The 24199-nt window shown below is 41.7% G+C and overlaps 1 protein-coding gene across 2 annotated transcripts in view; it reads left to right on the top strand.

Annotated features, from left to right (window-relative positions):
• The window catches only part of grid1b (glutamate receptor, ionotropic, delta 1b), a 284479-nt gene extending 261590 nt beyond the window's left edge, over window positions 1-22889 (top strand). Inside the window, exons 9-17 of one of the 2 annotated variants that reach the window (XM_034309227.2) lie at window positions 471-572; window positions 975-1172; window positions 1779-2103; window positions 4175-4313; window positions 9193-9388; window positions 10164-10330; window positions 13892-14138; window positions 14976-15114; window positions 20703-22889. In XM_034309227.2, the coding sequence (XP_034165118.2) occupies window positions 471-572; window positions 975-1172; window positions 1779-2103; window positions 4175-4313; window positions 9193-9388; window positions 10164-10330; window positions 13892-14138; window positions 14976-15114; window positions 20703-21106 (1917 nt within the window). In that variant the 3' untranslated portion in view covers window positions 21107-22889. The remainder of the gene's footprint in view (window positions 1-470; window positions 573-974; window positions 1173-1778; window positions 2104-4174; window positions 4314-9192; window positions 9389-10163; window positions 10331-13891; window positions 14139-14975; window positions 15115-20702) is intronic. The other variant, XM_034309228.2, reaches the window with a different exon arrangement.
• The last annotated feature ends 1310 nt before the right edge of the window (window positions 22890-24199 follow it).

Raw genomic sequence — 24199 nt, 5'->3', positions numbered from 1 at the left:
TAAAAAAACAGGCTAATATAATAATATGGCGTATGGTGAGCTAGTTAGCTAGCTACTTAAGGAAATGTACGAGGTCATATCTCTGGTCTGCTTGTGTGCCGATTAACTACAAATATAAAAAAACCTTTAGAAAGATCTGCATGTCCTGGCCTACTGATTTTACATATTCTACACGTGCTGTATATTAAAGGAAAACTGCTGACTCGGAGAATCTCAGAAGCTTTTTTGTGAAAAGGTAAATATCAAAAATCCTAGGATTGGCTGCAGTCTTTCTTTAAAGTGAAAAATTTATACTTTTCTTCCCCACATTGGTGGCAGGTCTGTAGCACTGCCAGAAAAAAAAAACATTTTAATATACATTAAATGAACGTACACTGCAGTCACATGTTCTCCAAGCAGAATCTAAACCTTCTAAACGCTAATTACTGATTAGCTGAATATCTCGTGTGTGTGTTTTATACCTCCTGCAGTTAGCCACCTGGGACTCGGTACACGGCCTCAACGGGAGCTTGAAGGAGAGTCGGATTGAGAACGGCATGCAAGGGGTTACAGTAAAAGTTGTCACACTGCTGGTGAGAATCATTCATATTTGTTTGTTTGTTTGTTTGTTTACCTTAGAATCATTTGTTTTTAGATATCTAATCTTGTCAGACTAAATCCTTTATTCATTTTCCTTTAATATATCAGTTTCTGTCTGCATACAAAATTGTTTTCCTGCATCAGAACTGAGCGAAAGATGAATAATTCAGCACATTCTCCTTGAAATATTTAGCAGAAGGAGCGCTAGAAGTGTAGTTCCTTTGTTTTCCACTTCATGCTCCTTATTACACGGTTTTAATATGCCTTTCATGTAATCCTGCTCCATCACACCATGCATGTCCAACAGCGCTCTGAAAGGAAAAACACGTTGCACACTTGTTTGAAATTGTCAGGAAAATCAATCATAGTAAATGATCTATGTCTTCTCTTTAAAGGAGGACCCATTTGTCATGGTAGCAGAAAACATTCTCGGGCAGCCCAAAAGGTACAAAGGGTTCTCCATCGACGTTCTCGACGCCTTGGCAAAGATCCTCGGCTTCAAATATGACATCTATCAGGTAGCAGACAGCAAGTATGGCTCTCAGCTTCCCAACGGTTCCTGGAACGGCATGATTGGGGAACTTATTAACAAGGTGAGTGCTTCAGGAACACGTCAGAGCAAAGGGAACGAGGGAAGATGTGGAATATTCTGAAAACTACGTGGATAGATTTGGAATATTTGTATCCCTCTGTTCATATTTTCATGCTTCATGAGACATCAATTAGCTTGCAGCTTGTAAGGGAACTATTAAAGCGCTGCTATCCAATTATTCCTGAAACTGAAATTGAAAGTGCAAGTCATTTATTAAAGATCCAAATTAGCAGACAAACTTGTGGTCCAACACAGGCAGGGGTCCAAGGTCAGGCCCACGGAGCAATGCAGGGTAATTAAAAAGCAAAGTGAACATGCAGGACATAAAACAAGTGTAAGAACAGAGAAAAGGCTCAGAAATGCACACTGGAGTGTCAAAAGGTGATGAACGAACAATATAAATACAAGGAAATAAATGAGGAATGGAGAAGCTGGGTGAGAGTGAGCTAATGACCGGAGTGGATCAGATGGAGGATTCAAACATTCATAAGAGTTTATTAGTATGTAAGCTTATGAGTCGTTATGTTTAGCGTTTTTTAAATTTTTTTAAAAAGAGTACTATCTGGTGTGGTTGTGATCTCTGATTGCTGTGAGTCTGTCTGTGCAGAGGGCCGATGTAGCCGTGTCAGCCATCACCATCACACCCGAGCGAGAGAACGTAGTGGACTTCAGCAAACGCTACATGGATTACTCGGTGGGGATCCTGATGCGCAAACCGGAGGAGAAGATCAACATCTTCTCCTTGTTTGCTCCGTTTGACCTCGCTGTGTGGGCCTGCATCGCAGCAGCCATCCCTGTGGTCGGAGTCCTGATCTTCCTGTTGAACCGCATGCAGTCGCTGCGCTGCCAGAATCCTTCAGGAGCTCCGTCCACCATGTCCAACTCCTTACACAGCGCTGTGTGGCTCGTTTACGGCGCCTTCGTACACCAAGGTAAGCGTAGAGAGCTCGGCTACTGCTACGAAAACATCCTTTATTCACACAGTGATATCGGCAGAACACAGGGTTTAAGTGTCCTTGGAATAGCAAGAGATCTTTGTATGTTTGTTTGGTGAAATTTTTATATTTTTTTTACTATATAAATAGTTCTGAAAACTGAAATATGTTTCTCAACCACAAGTCATGTTCTAAATTTTAACGTTCCTTAAAAAAGCTAAAAGGTAAAAAATGAAAAGCATTTAAAGACTTCACTCCACTTGCGCAGCAGGAGTGTGGAGGACATTTGAACCGCCGCTACCTGATTAAGATTATATCCGTTTCACTACAACACGTAGATCTACAACAGCTTGATGAAAGCGTGACGTTCACTGTGGGAGGAAATCACAAGCTTTTAGGCGTCTTTAGACGAGTAAACATGGCGGAGACATTCAGCTGCCTTCCACAAACAATATGACATAACTGTGGAGCAAATGGACGTCGTGTGGAGTTTGAAGATTTCGCTCACTGTGTTGCGAACTCCTCACCGAAACCTTCTCCGAGCCTGTGATTGGTCATTACAAATGAGTCATAGATTAAACATATATTCCTTCCAAAATGAGGACTGGACTGGACTTTGAGGAGTGGAAACTGTCATGAAATTTTAACAGCGCCACCTGCGGTACTGGAGCACGTGCATGTGAAGGCTCAGACGAAATCGCAGAGAGTATTCAGAAGATTAAAATTAGTCATTTTGGTGAAATAATACAGGGGGGTTCTCCAGGACATGGGGGGTTCTCCAGGACAGGGGGGTTCTCCAGGACAGGGGAGTTCTCCAGGACAGGGGGTTCTCCAGGACAGGGGGTTCTCCAGGACGGGGGTCGGGGGGGGGGGGGGGTTCTCCAGGACAGGGGGGTTCTCCAGGACATGGGGGGTCCTCCAGGACAGGGGGGTTCTCCAGGACAGGGGGGGTTCTCCAGGACGGGGGTCGGGGGGGGTTCTCCAGGACAGGGGGGTTCTCCAGGACAGGGGGGGTTCTCCAGGACAGGGGGTTCTCCAGGACAGGGGGGTTCTCCAGGACGGGGGTCGGGGGGGGGTTCTCCAGGACAGGGGGGTTCTCCAGGACAGGGGGGGTTCTCCAGGACCAGGGTTGGGAACCTGGGAACATTTTGACACAACCTAAACAATAATAAGACTTAATGTAATGATGTGATATCTTGGAACATGTCGGCCATCACATTTCTTATTTGAAAGCCCAGAGCCAGTGCACTGACCTCCAGCTGAGGCTGATTGTGGTCAACAGTGTGGTGTTTAAAGAACAGCTACTGAAGAGCAGAGATGTGCTGGAGGTGCCTTTGTGTGGAGACACTGAGTAACGGCTTCATCTGATCCAAAAAGCAAGAATCGACTAGCTCAGCAAATGTGACGCTCCATCTGCATCTATTACCGCCTGGCACGCTGCCACTGAAGTGTTTTTATGCCAACCAGCCTGTAATTAAATCAGGGGAGGCCCTGTCCCATTGGTCCTTAGCCTGCCACCATCGAATCTTTCTGATGATTGATAGGTGTTGCACAAAAGGCTCTGCAAAGAATCTATGCAAGTTCTCGACATCTGTCGTTTTATTGTGGTGGAATTAGCACAGAAGGAATTAGCATGTGGCTAATAAGCTCACAGCAGCACCTCTGTTTGGCCCAACACACCACCTTACTCTGGAGATAAGGATTAGCCGTGTGGGTAATTTTTTTTTACAGGAAACTAATTTTGAAGAAAGTTCAGTAACTCTCATAAGTTGATTCGTAAGCTGTGGCTAGAGGAGGAGTTTGCAATGTAGCTGGCAATATAACAAAAGAAAATTAGCATAAATTAACTGCTAGTTTTTGCTTGTTTCAGTGTTAGCATGTTGAGCCATTAGGTTCTAGAAACGCATTTACTCTTTATTAAAGACTTGCATATTTAATATTCCCTTAAATATTTTTCCTCTTTCAGTTCATCCTAATATGATGAGTTTTCCCAGAAGGAGAAGCACATAGTAAGGTTTGATTTGGTTATGAAGAGCGTAAGTGTCTGATGGTGCTGTCCGGCTCGCAGGTGGAGACTCGGCGATGAGCTCAGTGGCTTTGCGGATCGTGATGGGAAGCTGGTGGCTCTTCACCCTAATCGTGTGCTCATCGTACACAGCTAACCTGGCAGCATACCTCACAGTGTCGCGCATGGACAACACCATACGGTACGTCTCTAAATTACCCCGTTTATTTCCACGTTGCTCTCTTCTTCTTACGGCTCGTAGCTGAGCATGCTCACTGCACAATGTCATCATGCTGGAGGACCAGTGATTAGAACCACTCCTTCTTGGTTCCTGCATTCTTCTTAAAAGCATTCGATAAAAGTACGCTTTCATCAAGGTGCGTGTGAAAATGTCACACCACTAAGCTAATGCTAAAATTAATGCTTTGTGTCCGAGCTTTTATAATTCTTCTCTTCACTACAAGGGAATTTGTGCAACCTTGACATTCTGATTTAACATTATTATTAATGCTAATGTAATTGTCTCATTAGGATAATTACGTTTATAGCTTTAGAGTATTATTAAGTGAATTATGCACCTACTCCTTCACGATGAATCTTCACATGGCCACATTTTATAACGGCTGAATATTACCGCTTTCAGTTTGTGAAAACTTTAAAAGTTCTAGCATTTTAAAATCCCCAAAAGTGAAAAGGGACAAAAAAAAGTTTTCATCCCAATTCTACTCCAATACATCCTGTTATTTTACAATGAATTTTTTATATCGTGAGATATAGCACAGGAAAAATGAGTTAAATATCAGAATCGAGCGTAACTGAGACACGCCTCTGTGCTAGACAAACTCCGCCCCCACATGCGTAACTCTCATTTCACTTCAGCGCTTAAATCGATAGCTATTTCTGAGACCTGAATACTGTGTGTAATTTCAGTATTTAATCCTTAATCCTTAATCGCTATGGAATGTAATCAACACCTTGATGAAAGCGTGATGATGACTATGTGATGACCCTTAGCTAGCACGCTAGCGATTAAACCATCCTCTTTAAGCAGACTGTATTTAAACTGGCTCCTTATTTACATAACGTTATCTCTGTAGAAAGCCAAGGCAAGGTTTGGGGATCATCATCGTTTTGGTGAAATATATTTATTTTTTCTTAAAAGTAAGACAGGAAAAATATTACAGACAGGAAAAAAAACTATTTCGGTTAAATTTGGACTGTTTTCCGGAATTCAGCCAGAGGGACGTCCGATGGGTTTCCCAGCCCGTCACACTGTCAGTATTTCCTGGATTACAGGGAGTGATAACGCACGCTGGCTAAAGCACGCCGTGTTTCTAGCGTTTATTCTCAGCCTGATGAAAACACGAGACCATGTAGTGAGCTCTCCAGCTTTTCAATAAGGCATTGTGCTTTCTTAATCTCAGTCGTTTGATTCATCATTTGGCAGTTGTTGTTTTTTTTGTAAACTTTTTTTTTCATGGTGCGAGTTTTCCTTTCTACTGAGCCGTGTGAAAGCCTCAGCAGGAAACCCAGGCTGTCGTTGCTACATGCCACCATTAACATGAAACTAATGTGCCATTTGTCTGCTTTCAGCATTAATTGCTGGATTTTGTCTGGAATATACATACACACACACACATATATATATTTTTTTTTCCTTGTTTACCTCCGCTCTGTTCTGTCATTTCCCTGATTTATTGATGAAGCTGTTGTTTTGGAGAATGGGCCCTGAGGGCAGAGTAATCATCCTTTTTTCCCCATGATTTAATTAAGTGGATGAACAGAGCCATCAGACACACTGAACAGCTCAAATTCAATAATTATTCTGTGTACACTATCCAGCGGAGAGATGAGATCTATACGCTTTTTAGATAGCCATCCCATTTTCAGTACAGATGAAACCCCAGGCCTCATTTGTTGCTCTCGACATGTCTGACTTGCTCTAACACTGATCGATGTGGAGTGAGTCTGGACTGAAGATGATCTGGACCAGAGCGATGTGAGAGAGCGCTGGATTTGAGTTTCCAAAAACAATCTGGCAAAGAGCTGAATCTAATGTGCTACATTAGGTCGATATTACTCTCAAACTTTCTTTTCTGTTTCTCCTTTCATCTTTTAACCGAGATAATTAGTTCACTCCTAATGAAATGTCCGATATACTGTACATACAGAGGCGATGTTCTTAACGTTAATGCCGTAACGATGGAGCACAGATTCCAGGAGATCACTGCACCTTACACATAATATACCCCAGCACCCTGTCTTATCCTAAAACCTTTCAATAAAATATAAAATAAATCTAATAATACACTAAAACCATACACAGAGCGTATCCCGACGTCCTAGCATTTCATTAAAAACATAAATAAAAAATAAAAATAACAATAAAAATACCCTACACATGTCATAGCCCAGGACCGTATTCTTATCCTTAACATAAATAAATAAAGAAATAAAGAAATAAAGAATCTGAAACGCTGCACATATCAAAGCCCACCATCCTATTCTTTTCCTTCATTTTTAGCAGGGGTATAAGTGTTTATTTAGTGATCATTAATTGGATGTATTATAACTTGATATTTCAGTTGTATATTTGTGTTTTTTTTATTCTTTTCACTCTTTCTGCAACTTTTTATGGACTTTCTCTATTCTAGACGCTACTCTTTCTCTAGCACTGTTCGCTCTGAGAGACACAGCATTTCATTTTTGTACACAAGTGCAGCGAAGTGACTCTTAATTCCTGAATCGTGAATCAGACGAGTCTCGCACCCTCTCTGATCCACTTCGTATCTCCAGGTTTCAACGTCCATTGTTTTTTTAAACCATGTTGAATATTGTCTTTTCTGTGCAAATTTAAATCGGATGCTGCCGCACTGATTTGATGCATTTGGGAGAGAAATGAAATGAGCGTGTTTCTATGTTTTCTCCTTCGAGTGGTGAGTTTTTATGATTTTGATGTTTTTATGGTTGGTGCTGTAACATCTCAGTGTGCTGGGTCCTCTCGCTGTGACTGATGTGCTTATATAAGAAACATTCGTGTAGGATTCAGGAATTCCCTTTGTCCCTGTTCCCCTTCAGACTTTTTATTCTTTCACCTCCGTGGACTTTACCTTTTCTTTCTCTGCTCTTCTCCCTCTCTCCGTGCCCCACTCTGCTCTCTCTCTCTCTCTCTCTCTCTCCTCAGGAGGCCGTGTTTCCTCGGGCTGTTTTCCAAACACACAGAGCCGCATGATTAAAATGCACCTCGAAAAAAAACCTGCACAAACACACAATGTTATAAAACTATTTTAAGGTATGAGGCGGTGGATAAAAACTGCAAAGCATTTCTAAAATACTTTTATTTTTTGGCTCGTCGCATATTTTCCCTCTTATAACACCAACGTGACGAATACTGACATGTACAAGACTTTATGGAAATATATCTTTAAATCAGATGTATCTCTTCAGCTGGGATCAGTTTTCCATGTGGAGGTGTGTAACGTAATCGCTGCCTGAGTTTCTCTGGGAATTTAGTCTGAATCCGTCACGTCAGTAATATTTTATTTCCGGTATGGAAAGAGGTTTTGCGTTGTTTTTTCAGGAAGCGTAAAGTACTCTAGACGAGGTGTGAAAGGGCGAGTCGGAGAAGCGACGCTTCCGGGGTTTTAGGGAAGTTATTGAGTTCCTAGCACAGGTACACGCTACACACACGTTATGGTCTGAGAAACGAATCCCCCAGAAATAAGAACAATTATGGGAACTTTTCCCTTTTTTCTTAAAGATTTCTTAATAAATTTTCCTTTAATTTTCATCACTCGCCTGTTTAATGCTATGATGCCATGAAAATGTGATTTCTTTAGACTAGTTATCATCACACCGTGGAAGCATGAACGCTAGAGGCTCAGCTTATAATTGCACTCATTCGCTTTTCCAAGAGGCTTCATTAGGATGGATCACAATGCAACGTCATGCTGAGAATGTGCACCTGAGGGAAGGCTTAAAAACGCTGTAGTTACTGAAAGTGAGCACCAACAGGCCAGGAAACATCCTGTTCCTCTGTTCTTTTATTCATGCTTCTAGCTGCTTTTATCCAAAGTGAGCTATACTTGAGACAGGAGATAGCACAGAGCTGAGCGCTGGAGTGTTAAGGGCTTTGTTCAGATGTCCACCACGGCTCTCTAACATGGCTGACGTTTAAACTCAGACTGCGCTGATCCTTAGCTACACATCGCCGTACCGCACAGCTGGCTGGAGAGAGGAGCCATCATCATCCTTCAGGAAAACAACCACAAACGTGTGTATACAAAGAATAACATGAGCTTCGAGCTTAAAAATACGTCACTCTGAATTACTATGAATTCCTACTGAATTAGATGGAGAGATGAAGAGCACAGAGCCTCTTCCTGTGCTGTTTAACAATGTCAGGGACACTCGTGGCCGAGAGAGGACTCGTCCATGCAGAAAAACTTCAAGCTCTTTAATAGTTTTGTTCCTGCCTTCTTTAGTTCAGAACACAGATGTTTAATCCAGAGACTAAAACAGACATTTTTAAAGCATTTCGGTGTTGATTTGGAAGCAAGTTTGTGGTTGTTTTCTTGCTCAGAGACGCATTCACAGCCGAGTCGTAACCTCCTGGCAGAGGCAAGCAGGAAATATCCTGATGCACTGATACAGAATTCAGAACTATCAGCTACTATACAGCTGCAAAGCATCAACAATCTGCTGCCGTGTTTTACATTTTACGTATTTTAGGGATCAGGTGCTTTCCCTTGTTTTTTTTTTGATAAACATGATCATGGTGTTCGTGGTCTAAAGGTCCAGTAGTGAAGTTCAGGCACCGCAGAAAATGTGATTAAGAGGTTTCTTGTTTTGTTTGAGGAGAATTTTTTTATTATTGTGTGTCTTCTACAATTCACGTTACGCATATGCATAAAGTAACGTACAGTATGCTTAATAATTCTTCCAGTTAAGCCTTGTAACATCTCCAGACCCCTGTGTCACGTCATGAGACGTTCATCTGTGAACTTCACAATCTCAGCTGCATTTCTACACTTCAGCCATTACAGGATATCATTCTCTCTCTCTCTCTCTCTCTCGTACAGGACGTTTCAGGACCTGGCGAGACAGGTTGACTTGGATTACGGTACGGTGCGGGACTCGGCGGTGTATGACTACTTCAGAGCCAAGGGCACGAACCCACTGGAGCAGGACAGCACTTACGCTGAGCTGTGGAGGACCATCAGCAAAAACAACGGCCAGGAATCCTCGGTGTCCAGTCCGTCAGAAGGCATCCGCAAGGTAAACAACATGAAAAATGACTTCCTATATCTGTTTATGTCTCTAAACCACAGCACTGTTGAGTTCTGGATTCTGATTGGTCAGAAGGTATTGATTCATTTTCTACAGTATTCATGTGTTTGGTGTAACATGTTATCGTTTCCATAGTAACAGCTCTTTTACAGGGACGTATACGGTGGATGCTCCACATAAATGGATAAAAAAAGTGTGTAATATTTGATGTTATGTGAGGAGATATTTATTTAAATGTTTATGGAAGGAGTCTCCAGCGTCAGCGCTTTGTAACAGTCAGACATGAAGCTGTAAAATTCAAGACAATGCATACGCGAAATCAGAGGAATTAATGATGACATTGGAAAAAGAAAGAAAAGCTGCGAGTCCCTTTTAGCCGGAGTACTGGAAGCCTACACACAGCTTTCAGATCAGAAAAGATTTTTATTCTTACAGGAGATAAGATCAGCTTTAACCTCTGACCAGCAGCTGATTAATCACGTAAATGGTAAAACCTGAGCCCAGACTCCCTGGCTGCGCTGCTTTACTGTAATTACTGTGACATTATCGTCTAGCGCTGGCGAGGATGTCCTGTGAAAATGAAAACTTTGTAGAAAACCCAGTTAGTGTTATATATTATAATACTGAAGGTATGTACATGTACATTATGACATGAACCGCTCTCGGGAAGATTAACATTATGCTAACTAGATCCGATTAGAAGCTGGTAGTAAACATTAGCATTAGCACTGCATTTCCACGAGTGTTCGTTTTTCCCTTGCAGGCGAAGAAAGGCCCTTACGCGTTCCTCTGGGACATGGCAGTGGTGGAATACGCAGCGCTGACGGACGACGACTGCACCGTCACCGTCTCGGGCAATAGCATGAGCAGTAAGGGTTACGGCATCGCTCTGCAGCACGGCAGCCCTTACAGAGACCTCTTCTCCCAGAAGTAAATATCCACCTGACCCCTCTCTCTCTCTCTCTCTCTCTCTCTCCTTCTCCTTTAATTCTTTGTACAATCAGCTGGGTGTGATGATATGTGGCTGGAAAACAGAGCAGGGAATGAAACTGTTCACTAGATGTTACCAGATTTGAGCTAAAGAAGGAAGATGAAATAATGATCAATAGTACATGGCCGTGGCTTATTTGAAATATGAAATCAGAAACAAGTGCTTTGGTAACCATCAAGTGGCTAAATTGGAAGGAACTGATAGCGACACATCATTACCAAATAAATTACTGCCACTTTTCGTTAAGTGCAGAGCTTTGATTTGTCACTTGCAGTGTTGTGGCTCTGAGTTTTTACTCATTATAAATTGATCCGTTTGTGAACGTAACAGATGCAGGCAGATTATACAAATCTCCACATAATTGCTTGTAGCCAATTAAAACTGCATAATCATATTTCTGGTGCATTTGGGCAGCCAGGAGAGCTGCTTTTGTCTCTCAACTGCCTTCATACGATTCATATTGATCTATCAGGAATATCCTAGCATGACTCAACAGCTTGCAACACAGACTGCCAGTGATTACTGTTTGTTGGAAGCTTACGTAATTCTCTCAGGTCCTTACAGGAGTGTGAAATGTTAAGGAGAACTTTATAACATTTCAATTTAATTCTCTTACATTCTTACCTAATTAATACTTCAATCTATAATACTGGATCATTTCTGTGGCGGAGAGAAAGAACAGGAGTGAAGATTAATAAGTTCTGATAAAACTAACGGCTGTCACGCTGCTGTGGAGGCAGGACAGTAATCTCTACCACGGAACGATTTCTCTTTTACTTTTTTACACCACAGCGCTGTTGAATGCTGAATTCTGATTGGTCAGAAAGTATTAATTAATTTTCTCTGATAGCATTGAGTAAGGAATTGTAGGATTCCTTATCTTAAGATTCCTATTTTTTTCTAAATGTGTGAAAACGTAGCGGCTACATTCACGTGTTTAATATATTTACAGACAACAAGCTTTAACAAGCTTTAACACGGCATTGTGCCAACTATGTTACGATTTTAATGACTGTAGAGTTGTAAGAGCCGTAACATGAACTATTAAATACCGCCGGAAATCAATATTTGCTGCTTGACCAGTGTGTGTTGTGGGAAATGGAGTCATGTTTGGAGGCTGCAGTGCATGTTGGGAAATGGAGTCTGTAGACTGGGTTGATGTGACACCAGTGAAGATAAACTGCAAATACAACAAACAATAGGTTCTTACTGATGACGGCGTTTTTCACAGCTGAATATCGACAGACTCTAAAATCCCAAATGCAAAGTCACTACATGAAATATTACCAAAAAAATAGGAATAAAACAAAAAATGGAACTGATGTGAAGTGAATTTCATAATGCGCATTAAAACTTGTTTTCTTTTAGATGTAATTGTAAAATCTTTGAATAGTCCACGTTATAGTCTACATGACTAGAAATTAAAAAACAAAACAAAAAGTGTAACGTATGAGTATGAGTTAGAGTTAGAGTATTGATTATATATTAAATCCCAAAGCCTGATGTCATAAAAATGGAAGTGAAATATATATATGTATATGTGGGATTTCATTGTGGACATTCATGAAACACTTCCTCTTAGTTTAGATATTTCATAAAAATATCTCGTTTCAGGAATCCAAACCCCGGGTGAATCTAATGCTAACACCCCGAGGGGCAGCTGGGAGCAGCTCGGTGGCTAATAGGCCCATGAACCAGTGTGTCATCTTCTGTAGAGAGAGGGATTCATCTTACTTTCCGCCTTTCTGTCCCATCATCCTCCATTCCCACGTTGTTCCCATTTATCTGCAGCTCGCTCTAATGATTCACCGTGTTCCTCTCTCCAGCCTGGAAATTGCTTGGCGCTTTCACACGCTAGCAGCTGATAAAGATAGCGTACAGTCTCACTCTCTGTGGTTTTTTTTCTCTAAAGCCTCTAATTAAACATCTCCATTTGTTTGATTTTAATTTCCTTTTGTGTGCGACTCCAAATCTTTAAATTCATTTACACTTGAAGAAGAATTACGCACAGTTATTTACATTTATCCATTTGCTGGTGGAACTTAGAGATGTGTACTTTGGTCATTTTCACAGCTCAAATATTCGGCGAAACGAGTGAATCTATTAATTCCGGGGAGCTGATCAGGACCTTTTACAGCCTCAACAAGTCTCTGGCTGTTGAACACCACGGAGGGTGTCGTCTCTCGGCCCTCTTTATTTTTGCTCTGTGTGTGTGTTTAAATGTGAAATGACACAGCGTTGAAAAGAAATGAAACGTTTAAAGCTCACTGAAGCGTTATAACATTTTAAACCTGATGCACCGTTATAACATTTTAAACCTGATGCACTGTGTGTGCACTAAGATCACGTCATCTGGCTAATAAACATTATCTGATTATATACACTGATAATACACACAGACAGTGTGCTCCATATATTTATTTACTTATAGTGAGAGAGTGCAGAATGAAGCTCCAGGCACATGAATGAAGCACGTCGCGGCCTGCGTGGATTAAAACATTAATTCAGCCGCATTTCTTAAATTTCAGGTTTGGGAATGAAACCTATAGAAAACTACAAAAATAAAACAGCCATAAGGAGATCAGAAATCCACGGCCATGTGAGCAGCAGCTTTACTTTTACTTTTTGTACTGAGGTAAAGAAATTAGTTTTTCATTGCTGTGGTAAAAAAACAAAATTAAAACTAAAAACAGAATTTAAATTCCTGTTGATGTCCGCGGTTTCTGGTTTAATTCCAACAGAATTCAGAAATGATCAGAATGATACAATAACGACATGGTGCTGCTGTTTCATGCCGTTGGAGTTTGACTAAAATATCTCATTCTGACCTAAAACCTTGAGCGATATGAATTTAAACAAATAAGTAAATGAAGTTTGTTGTAACCACAATGAAACACATTCTGAGCAATGTACATACACTCAGACTAGGGAATACAAATCAATTGCAATATATAAATCTGACATTATGAGATAATAAATCTGCGATGTCTTGAAGAGGCCATAAAAATCCTTCTGTTCTTTTTGATTTTCTCTGCGTACAGGCGCTCGGACGCGACAGCATCGGAGACGAGGCTTCGCGTTTTATTGAGTCTTCTTTTTGTGCCATATCATATTGCAATCTACAGCAAATAAATACAATCTGCTTCATTGGTTTATGGTTTCAAGCCACCATTTCTTAATGTCTCAGGCCTAGACACAAGTTAGAGGAGATGGTCTGCTGAAAAGCTGCCAGTAGAGCAATACACCAAAAAAAACTGGCACCCTCGAAGAATTAATAATCCGAATGAGCCAGTGGATACAGAAAGCGTACCTTACATAAAATATTGACGTGTGTTTTGATGTTAAACTCTAAATACAGAACTAGTTGCTAAAAAACGTCTCAAAGAAGACAGCAGCTTGTGAAAGATTTTGGACTAGTTCCTGCCGTCAGTGTGGACTGCCACTGCACTAATGACCTGTTCATATAAAATCCAATGAAATCTCCTGCTGTTTCCCCTCAGGATCCTGGAGCTGCAGGAGAAGGGAGACCTGGACGTGTTGAAGCAGAAGTGGTGGCCTCGTTCGGGTCGCTGTGACCCGGGCAGCCAGCGGGGGGCGCCGGCCGACGGCCGCTCGTTGAAACTGCACAGCTTCGCCGGCGTCTTCTGCGTGCTGGCCGCCGGGCTCGTGCTGGCCTGCCTGGTGGCCGCCCTCGAGACGTTCTGGAGCAGCAGCAGCAGCCACTGCCGGCGAGAGCAGCCCAAAGAGGTGACCGAGCACAGGGCCGGGAGGGCTGACGATACTGCCACACTCTACTTTACGGATCCGGCCGCAGACGCGAGCCCAGACTTAGTCGAACTCCAGTACACGCAGCTATAGGTGTGCTCTGCTGAAATCAAAATTGGTCCCTTTCCATCTTAAAACAAAAAAAACCCCACACCAAGACGTCATTTTGTTACTCGTCACGTCCACATCCCCCCTTTCACGCCAATTCACTGTGGCATTTATTTTATTTTTAATACAGCACTAGTGCACTCATTATACAGAAACTGTAGCGCTGATTTATTTACATTTATTTATAGACTGAAAATCTTTTTTTTTTTAATCTGCAGTGTAGAAAGTGCTGACGTCTCATAGTAGCCTTTTTATTCTCCTTCACACAGTCTTTACAGAATAATTTCTAAATTATTATCCTGAGACAATATCAGAGATTTGGACATTTGTTGCTCTGTCATTTTTTATAGAATTTTTTAAAAATAAATATATAACATGTTTCATTATTAACAGTTCATACTCGCCATCATAATTAAATGATTACTTCATCCATCAAATCGGCCAAACCACTGTTTTTTAATGACTTGAGGCCAGCGTGTGCTTCTTGCATTACACACTGTGAACAGTGCACGTAGTAGACTACAGAGGCTTGACATGGATCCATAAACTAAAGTGTGGTCAAAAAGGATGTTTGCATGGGTCAGAACCCACTGAAGCAACCAGACGTAGTCAGTCACCCCCAGTGCTTTTATATGTCAATGTGGAGAGTTGAAATTTCTCTTTACGTCTTTTTTTTGTTATTCTTCTTGATATGTTTATGATCTTGTGCAGGTTACTAAGGATTACAGAGTGAGAAGGGTTTCAGATCCATTGAGATATAATGATATTGCTACTGCTTCATCGGAGGGGAGCAAGGACATTTGGACAGACAGAGAGAGAGACTGGGATGAAACAGAGGCTATTGACACAGGTCAGAATAGAACTCGTGCTGTCCGAACGGGTCGAGTATGAGGGGCGGGGCGAGGGAGAAAAAAAAACAAAAAAAAAACAGGGGTCATTAGAAATATGGAAGAATTGTGATCATACCCCTTCTTTTATTCTGTTTTAGCTCCTCTAGTACAGCAATGTGACCTTTTGAAAGAACTGTGATTCGATTAACAATGCTTAATTCATCTAGAGATTAGTTGTTGCTATTCAATTATACCAATATCAGCCCTACGAAAACATGACAATAATTTTCAGTAATGATATACAGTGCTGTGCGTAAGTATTCACCCCCTTGAACTTTGTTTTTCCACATTTTGTAGTATTACAAACTGGAACTGAAGTGGACTTAAACTGTTGGCCTGCGTCATTACGTCACGTCCCAACCACAGGGATGTGTCTCTTTCTGATGTTCTCTGTCAGACCGGAATAAGAGCATCATTGGTGAACAGCGATTTTTGAGTCTTGCCACAGACTCGCAATCAGAATGAGTAACACAGTCAGGTTTTTGTTCTTGATTAAGGTCATTGACCTGTTGGATATTGAAGCTCTGCCCCAGTCTCAAGGTTTACTTCTAGGATTGCCCTGTATTTGTCTCCATCCTTCTCTCCCTCAACCCTGACCACTTTCCCTGTCCCTTCTGATGAAAATCAATCACATAGCATGATGCTACCACCACCGTGCTTCACAGTGTAGATGGTGGGTTTCTGCCAGATTAGCGCTGTGTACCAATGCTGAAATGTTTTGGTCTCCTCAGATCAGAGAATACTAGGGTCATTTTTTTTGTTGGAAGCTAAATCATTTTTTATTTGTAAATAATTTTGTAAACTATATTGATTTTCCCCCATTTCAGTATTATGGAAGGTTTTGTGTAGATTCATGACACAATCCCAATTCAGTGCATTTCAGTTCCAGGTACAAAATGTTACAAAATGTGGAAAGGTTCGAGGGGTGAATACTTATGCAAGCCACTGCATACTGAAATACACCCTCTAAAGCAGATATTTCAGAAGACAATCGAATGTAAAAACACTCATTTCTACAACTAAACTGCTAGACACTAAACACAATATATTTGCTAAATACCAAAAGAGCAAGAACCAATAAGAGTACTGTGTGTGTGTGTGTGTGTGTGTGTGTGTGTGTGTGTGTGTGTGTGTAAATCACAGAAGCCAGAGACATGTGGGTGTAACTACAGAATGTAATGTCTATAGCAGCAGTTAGGCAGGTTGAAGGCAGATGCACATCTACAGTGCAGGATGTGGTTGAAACTACACAATAAAACACGTACACATGCGCACACACACACGCACACACACATACACACATACACACACACATACACACCTGCCAACCTCCCCACAGTTTGTGTAGGAGCTCCACATTTTATTATCGGAGTAAGCTTCTATGAGTTATAAAAGGATATTCTTTTTTCTTTAATAAAAACGGCAGATGAGCCAATCAGCGTAAGAATCTGGAATGATTGACAGCTGCATATTTGTGTTTTGAACTCTGGAAGCCCCGCCCCCTTCCCCCATCTCACATTAATAATGTTTTTCTCTCCTTCACTCGTCCTCCTGCTTGAAGGATGCGCCGACACGGCATCGCTTTCTGAACGGAGATGGAGAATGTTTTGAGTTCATTAATATGAAATAAAATCTCTAACATTATACATGTATATAGCTAACATCAGTTAAATATATTTATTAGGAGTTCCACTGAATCTTTTATCTTTTACCTGAAATAAGCACTTTTTTAGGAAAAAGGGGAAAACACTGACCGTTTTGACCAAAAAAAATTCATAATTTGAATAGTAATGAAAGAAAGTAAGGAAAGAAAATGTCCATGTAAACTTTTCTAGTATCTATATCTTAAATAAAATATACGAGCGACAGCTTTTTCCCCCCAAGAGGCTTTTTCCGAGGGGGTGGTTACTGTAAAACCCTGCATACACACACACCTGTCTCTGCCTTACACACGTGATCTGTGGAAGGACTTGACTGGCAGGACTACGCTTTACTCCTCTTCATGGTTGGCAGGTCTGTTAATGTCACATCCAGAGTCAGAGGAATTACATCCCTGGATGGAGGAGGAATCAGGTCAGGGGTTTGCTTCAGGACCTGGAGCTGGAGAGTGAGAGTGGAGATCAGGGACGGTGTTTGAGACTGGATCTGGATCTGGATGGGAGATAAGAGTTGTGTAGAGCAGATAGAGAGATGCTTGGAGAAGGATGACTGGGGGAGACTGGGGAAATGGGTCAGGATGTGGTGGACACTGAGGGTTCAGGGTTCGGGACAGCGCAGGAACCGATACTGAACCAAGGCCAGAGACAAGGATTAGAAAGTGGGACAAGATCACATCTGTTAGTCTGTTCGTCAAGTCTGAATCATTGTTCTGATTCGTTTGCTATTTGGTTTAGATTCAGACGGCACATAATTAAACAAAAAGAAAAATCAGAAAAAGAAAAATGTTGTCTGAGGTGTGTGTAAGGCTGAAAATGTCCTCAGAAAACTCTTTCATTCACTGGTCAGAAATATACAGAGAAGTTAAACAATCCTTTACCAAGTGTGAATATGGATCACAGAACTCACCTGAGCACGGAGCTGGTGCTAAATAAATAATTAGCTATAAAATGATCGCAGATATATATAAGCACACACCCCTGTTAAAAAGTTTACACACCCCTGTTAAAAAGTTTACACACCCCTGTTAAAAAGTTTACACACCCCTGTTAAAATGCAGGGTTTCGTGAAGTAAAACAATGACACAAAGATAAATCGCGCCAAATCTTTTCCCACCTTTTATGTGAAATTGCAAAGTATACAAATAAAGTGAAAAACAATCAGAAACTTTTTAGGGAAAAAAGAAAAATAAAAGACTTACAATAACCTAGTTGCATAAGTATACACACCCCTAAACTAATACTGTGTTGAAGCAGCGTTTGATGTTATTCCACCACTCAGTCTTTTCGGCTCAGAGTCTATCAACATTCCTTCACTTGACATTATTTTCTCACTCTTTCTTACAAAAACATTCCTGATCCATCAGATTGTAAAGCCATCTCCTGTGCACAGCTGCTTCAGGTCACCTCACAGATGTTTAGCTGGATTCAGGTCTGGGTTCTGGCTCGGCCAATCAGAAACACTGATCTTCTTTTGGTGAAGTCGTTCGTTTGTTGATGTGGATGTGCGCTTTGGGTCGTTGTCCTGCTGAAAGCTGAAATTCCTTTTCCTCTTCAGCTCACTAGCAGACACCTGAAGGTTTTGCACTAAAATCGACTGGTTTTTGTAGCTCTTCATGATTCCCTCCAACTTGATAAAAGCCCCAGTTCTGGCTGAAGAAAAGCAGCTCTAAAGCATGATGCTGCCACCACCATGCTTCACCGTGGGGATGGTGTTCTTCTGGCTTTTTTGCACCAAACATACCTTTTGGAATTATGGAATTATTGTACCTTTTGGAATTGACAGACCATAACACATTTTACCACATGATTTGGGGTGATTTATTTGAGCTTGGATGTTTTTTGTGAGAAAGGGCTTCAGTCTAGCCGTCTACCCCACAGCACAGACATGTGAAGAATATGAAAGATCGCTGTCACATGCAGAGAGTCATCAGTACGTGTCAGATGTTCCTGCAGCTCCTTTATTGTTACTGTATATCTCTTGGCAGCCTCCCTGGTAAGTTTTTGTCTTGTCCTTTTGTAAATATTGGAGGGATGTCCTGTTCTTGGTGATGTCACTGTGATGTCACTGTGGTGATGGCCTTCACAACGTTCCATGGTAAAGCTAATGTTTTGGAAATTCTATAATACCCCTCTCCTGAGTGATGCTTTTCCACAGTGAGATCCTGTACAGGCTTTGTACGCTCTTTGAGGAACACGGCTTCAGCAGTCAGATGAAACCAAGAACATGTGAGGAAAATCCTACAGAAACAGTCTTTATTTGGGGTTAATCAGAATAATTTCATTGAAGACAGCTGTATGATAATTACTTTTAAACATGAGATTGAATGTGATTGGATCAAGTTTTTTTATTTTTCCTATTTTTCCTATTTCACTCTTTCTCCTATTTCTCCTAAAATGTTTCTGATTGTTTTTCACTTAATTTTTATACATTGTAATTTCACATTGAGGATGGAAAAAGTTCTGATTGTCTTATTTACATCAGAAAAAAATCTGCTATTTTAACAGGGGTGTGTAAACGTTTTATATCCAGTGTATATAAAAAACATTTTGTGTATCAAATCCAGAGTTAGTTAAGGTTTTTGTTGTTTTGTTGTTGTTGGCGTTTCTGGAGCGCTACAGCTCTGTGCTTTGGCTCAGTTTAACAAAAAGAACATGTTTGATTCACTTCCTGCAGTGAGTCAATTCAGAGTCAAATCATTTACTTACTAGAGATTAATTGTAAGTGGACCGAGACCTCGCTCAGACTGAGATGAGTGTGATTGCCCGAGTGTGTTCTCACTCGACTAAAGAACCACACTGAAGAGTAGAACACACCAGAGTTCCATTCAAAAAGTAAACTAAGCACTGTGTGTCTCTGTGTGTGTGTGTGTGTGTGTGTGTGTAAGCATTGTAAGAACGCTCGTACCAGTGAAACATTTTCATTAGCTGAGTTGGTTTTGACTTGGGTGCACACCATCAGTGGAAATAACCGGAACACTCTAAACTGGGACGTCTTGGTTCTTGTCCAAGTGAACCGGTTCAGTTTGTTACTAGTTGGAAAGGTTGGTAAAGGTAGATTTTTACTATACATGGTTTGGGTCTCGATACCGTTTGACTACGCTATGATAAGCAGTCCAGGCTTACAGATCTGCAACACAGACGCACTACAAATGTCCGGGAAAATATAATAATGTGGAACAGGGACATACAGAGGCTGTAACTGTGGTGCTTTGTGTCCTGCTCGTCAACAAGATGTTAGAACTGATCATGTATTAAAATTGTACATGTGTGAGTTTCTCGCTCCAATCAGCAGGAAGATTTCAGTGACATGGCCTTAAAAGATAACAGAATAAATAAACAAGTACAGGATAAATTACTGCATGTACAGAGTTTGGAGGAGAAAAAGTCACTCTAATATCTCAGTCTGTACTCATTCATCATTACGATGTATAAACAAGCTCATAATTCACTGCTGAAGCATAAAAGCTCTCAGTAAATCATCTTCGGGAACATTGGATCCAACTTGAGGCTAATCGTAATCAAATAAAATTGCTTTTATGATCAGCCAATGATACGATTTTACGAAATACAGATCCCCTGACTCGTTTAATTTTCTATCCATGCTTCAGTGTTATTTCACATTTCGTACTGATCCCTAATCCTGGTCTCGCTTAGCTAACACATTTTCCCGCCCACTGGCCAAATTTGATTTCAAAGTGCACATTCTATACATCTCCCTCAATTTGACGCTATGCAGGCTATTCTGACTGGGCCTTTTATTGTGGAACTGTGACCAACGAGAAAAACAGAGCAAAAAGAGAAAGCAGGAGAAAACGAATTGCGTGGAGCTTCAGAGTTCTCAGAAAACCTCCCTCCCTTCCCTTCTCTCTTCCTTCTCTCGCCCTCTCCAGGACAAGGAGGTGAACCTGGAGCAGGTGCATCGGCGCATGAACAGTCTCATAGACGAGGACATGGCACACAAGCAGATCCCCGGGCCGTCTATCGAGATCTCTGCCCTGGACATCGGTGGCATGCAGCCGGGCCAGGCGGCACGGGAAGCTGGCCGGGATTTCGCGGGCACGGCTCTATCCGTGAGCACCTTCCTGCCAGAGCAGGCCCATGGAGTGGGCAGGACACTGGCACCAGGGCCTGGCACTGCACTCCCCCTGCCCCTGGGCAGCTCCACCATGCCCTCCTCCATCCAGTGCAAACACAGGGCCCCCAACGGGGGTCTCTTCCGGCAGAGCCCCGGCAAGACGCCCATGCCAATGCCCTACCCCCCGGTGCCAGGAGGACCCATCCCCGAAGCCATTGAATCCACCCATAGCACGTCCATCTGAGCAGCTCTCTTGTGGGAAGAGGCGGGCCGTGGCGGTGCGATCGGGGTTGTAATGTATAAAAAGAACAAAGAAAAAAAAAAACACACACGTGAGGGTGGAGAAGATTTTTAATATAGATACAAAAAAAAACAACAAAAAAGATCTTTTCTTGTAAATATTTGTAAATAACAAAAGAGCGAAGTGAGTTAAAGTGTATTTTGAATATTCTCAATTTTTGGAGTTGAGTTACAAAAACAAAACGAAAACAAACAAAAAAAAAAGAAACTATAAAACGGACTTTAAAAATGACTGTTTAAATGGCTTTGTAAATTTTGTTCTCTATGGATAAAGACGCAAATTCATTGTGATTGTTTTCTAAGTGCCGAAATAAAAAAGATGTCTCTCCACAGTTTGTTACTAGATTATCACACATTTCAGTTCATTACGAGTCACAATGAAGATTAATGAATCAATTTCGCACCCCCTTTTTTAACGTTTGTTTACAATCACAGTCATTCTTTAGGCTCTAAGAGCACCGTCTCTGTTTGGATGTTCAGCTGTTTTCATTTTTGCTCTTTAACGAGTTTGATTAGCGATGGCGTAAGCGTCAGCGTCGAGTCTGAGAGCCGTGTTCAGCGTGAGGTCTAGCGAGGCTGGAAGGCCTTGAGCACAAGTTTCCTAAAGGAGAAAGCTAAGAAAAATCTCTCATTTGTTATTGGATCTTTTTTTTTTTTTTTTTTCAGCAATGTATGGCTGCTTGATCAATGCAAATTGTGTGACAATAGTGCTAACTTTTATTTTTCATATTTGTGTGATGATATAACATATGTAACATACAGAGATATTTTCCTTCAGAGTAAACTGCAAAGAGATGAAACGGTTTTATCATTCACAAACTCTGTAAAGACAAATCTAAAATATAAAAGGTATGAAACAATACATGCTGTGATATATATTTTCTTTTCTTTTTTTTTTACTGGAAATGAGCGTACAGTCCTGCAAGCAGAAAATCTGATTGTGTCATGATGAAGTATTTTTTTATGAGGACGATTGTGTGTGTGTTCAGCAGGTCCTGTCCCCGGATGATTAGCACTGTCTCTGCATCACAATACGATTTTCCCCAGAGATATGAATCGTGTAACTGCACTTATAGTCCTTGTCTTTTCTATTACTGTGTAATTGTTTTTGCTTTGTTTCCACCTCAGCCTGAGGATCAGTCTGTGTTTCCTTTAAGCGCGCTTTCTCCATGCTCCATATTTAATATCGGTGATCGGTGGCGGTGGAGGACAGGCTGTAGATATGTGTGCTGTTATCCCTAAAGACTCGACTGACTTTCTCACATTCCGGAGTCCGATAAGGACATTCCTGCTTTCGAGTGGAGGGGACGTCCTGGCATCAGCGCTGCACACGATCAGTCAGTAATCACGGTCGTAGCCTGAGTATCTTGTGTACGTTCAAGTAGTTTCCAATGTTAACCAAAGCGACATCATATTACACTGTGTTCCACCCCGAAACGCCGCTCGCTGGCGGAGACGACGATGTGCGACCTTCTCGTAGGGACGGCCGCGTGCTCACTGCTTTTACTGCCCTGACTCCCTCACGCTACTGCAGGAAAAAACCAGATGATGTTTGATTTAAAGCTGAAAAGAAAGGAAGAAGTCTATCACAGTGCAGATCACAGTGCAGTCTGGAACATTACACCAGAGGGAGACTCTTATTTTGTTTATGAATATGCTGCTTGGAGTTTCTTAATTCTTTAATAAAGAAATATGGTTTCCATGTTGTTGAATGATGGTGGATCAGTTGCACAGCGATGATCATTTGAACTGGAGGCTGGAGGTTTGTGTTTATACACACGGTTTAAACTGGTTTCTGCAAACAGCCAACGTGGAGCCGCACTGCGCTGTGAGCCTTCCAGCAAGACACAACACACACAACACACACAACACACACATACACAACATACACAACACACACACAACACACGCAACACACACAACATACACAACACACACAACACACACAACATACACATACACACACATACACACGGTTTAAACTGGTTTCTGCAAACAGCCAACGTGGAGCCGCACTGCGCTGTGAGCCTTCCAGCAAGACACAACACACACAACACACACAACACACACATACACAACATACACAACACACACACAACACACGCAACACACACAACATACACAACACACACAACACACACAACATACACATATACATACACACACATACACACGGTTTAAACTGGTTTCTGCAAACAGCCAACGTGGAGCCGCACTGCGCTGTGAGCCTTCCGGCAAGACGCAACACATGCATACACAACACACACATACACAACATACACAACACACACAACACACGCAACACACACAACACACACAACACACGCAACACACACAACATACACAACACACACATATACATACACACACATACACACGGTTTAAACTGGTTTCTGCAAACAGCCAACGTGGAGCCGCACTGCGCTGTGAGCCTTCGGGCAAGACGCAACACACGCATACGCAACATACACAACACACACATACACAACATATGCATACACACGCAACACACGCATACGCAACACACACATACACACACAACACACGCAACACACACACATACGCAACGTGCGCAACATACACAACACACGCAACACACACTACACACACAACACACACAACACACGCATACGCAACACACACATACACACACAACACACACAACATACACAACATACACAACACACACACAACACACGCATACACACATACACACAACACACACACGTACGCAACGTGCGCAACATACACTACACACGCAACACACACTACACACACAACACACACAACACACACATATACATACACACGCAACACACACATACGCAACGTGCGCAACATACACTACACACGCAACACACACTACACACACATATACATACACATGCAACACACACATACGCAACGTACGCAACATACACAACACACGCAACACACACAACACACACATATACATACACACGCAACACACGCAACATACACAACACACACATACACAACACACGCAACACA

This window comes from Pangasianodon hypophthalmus, chromosome 12 (genome assembly GCF_027358585.1).
Source record: "Pangasianodon hypophthalmus isolate fPanHyp1 chromosome 12, fPanHyp1.pri, whole genome shotgun sequence".
Classification (NCBI taxonomy): domain Eukaryota; kingdom Metazoa; phylum Chordata; class Actinopteri; order Siluriformes; family Pangasiidae; genus Pangasianodon; species Pangasianodon hypophthalmus.
Note: the sequence above shows the minus strand (reverse complement) of the source record. Positions and strands in the feature narration are given on the sequence as shown.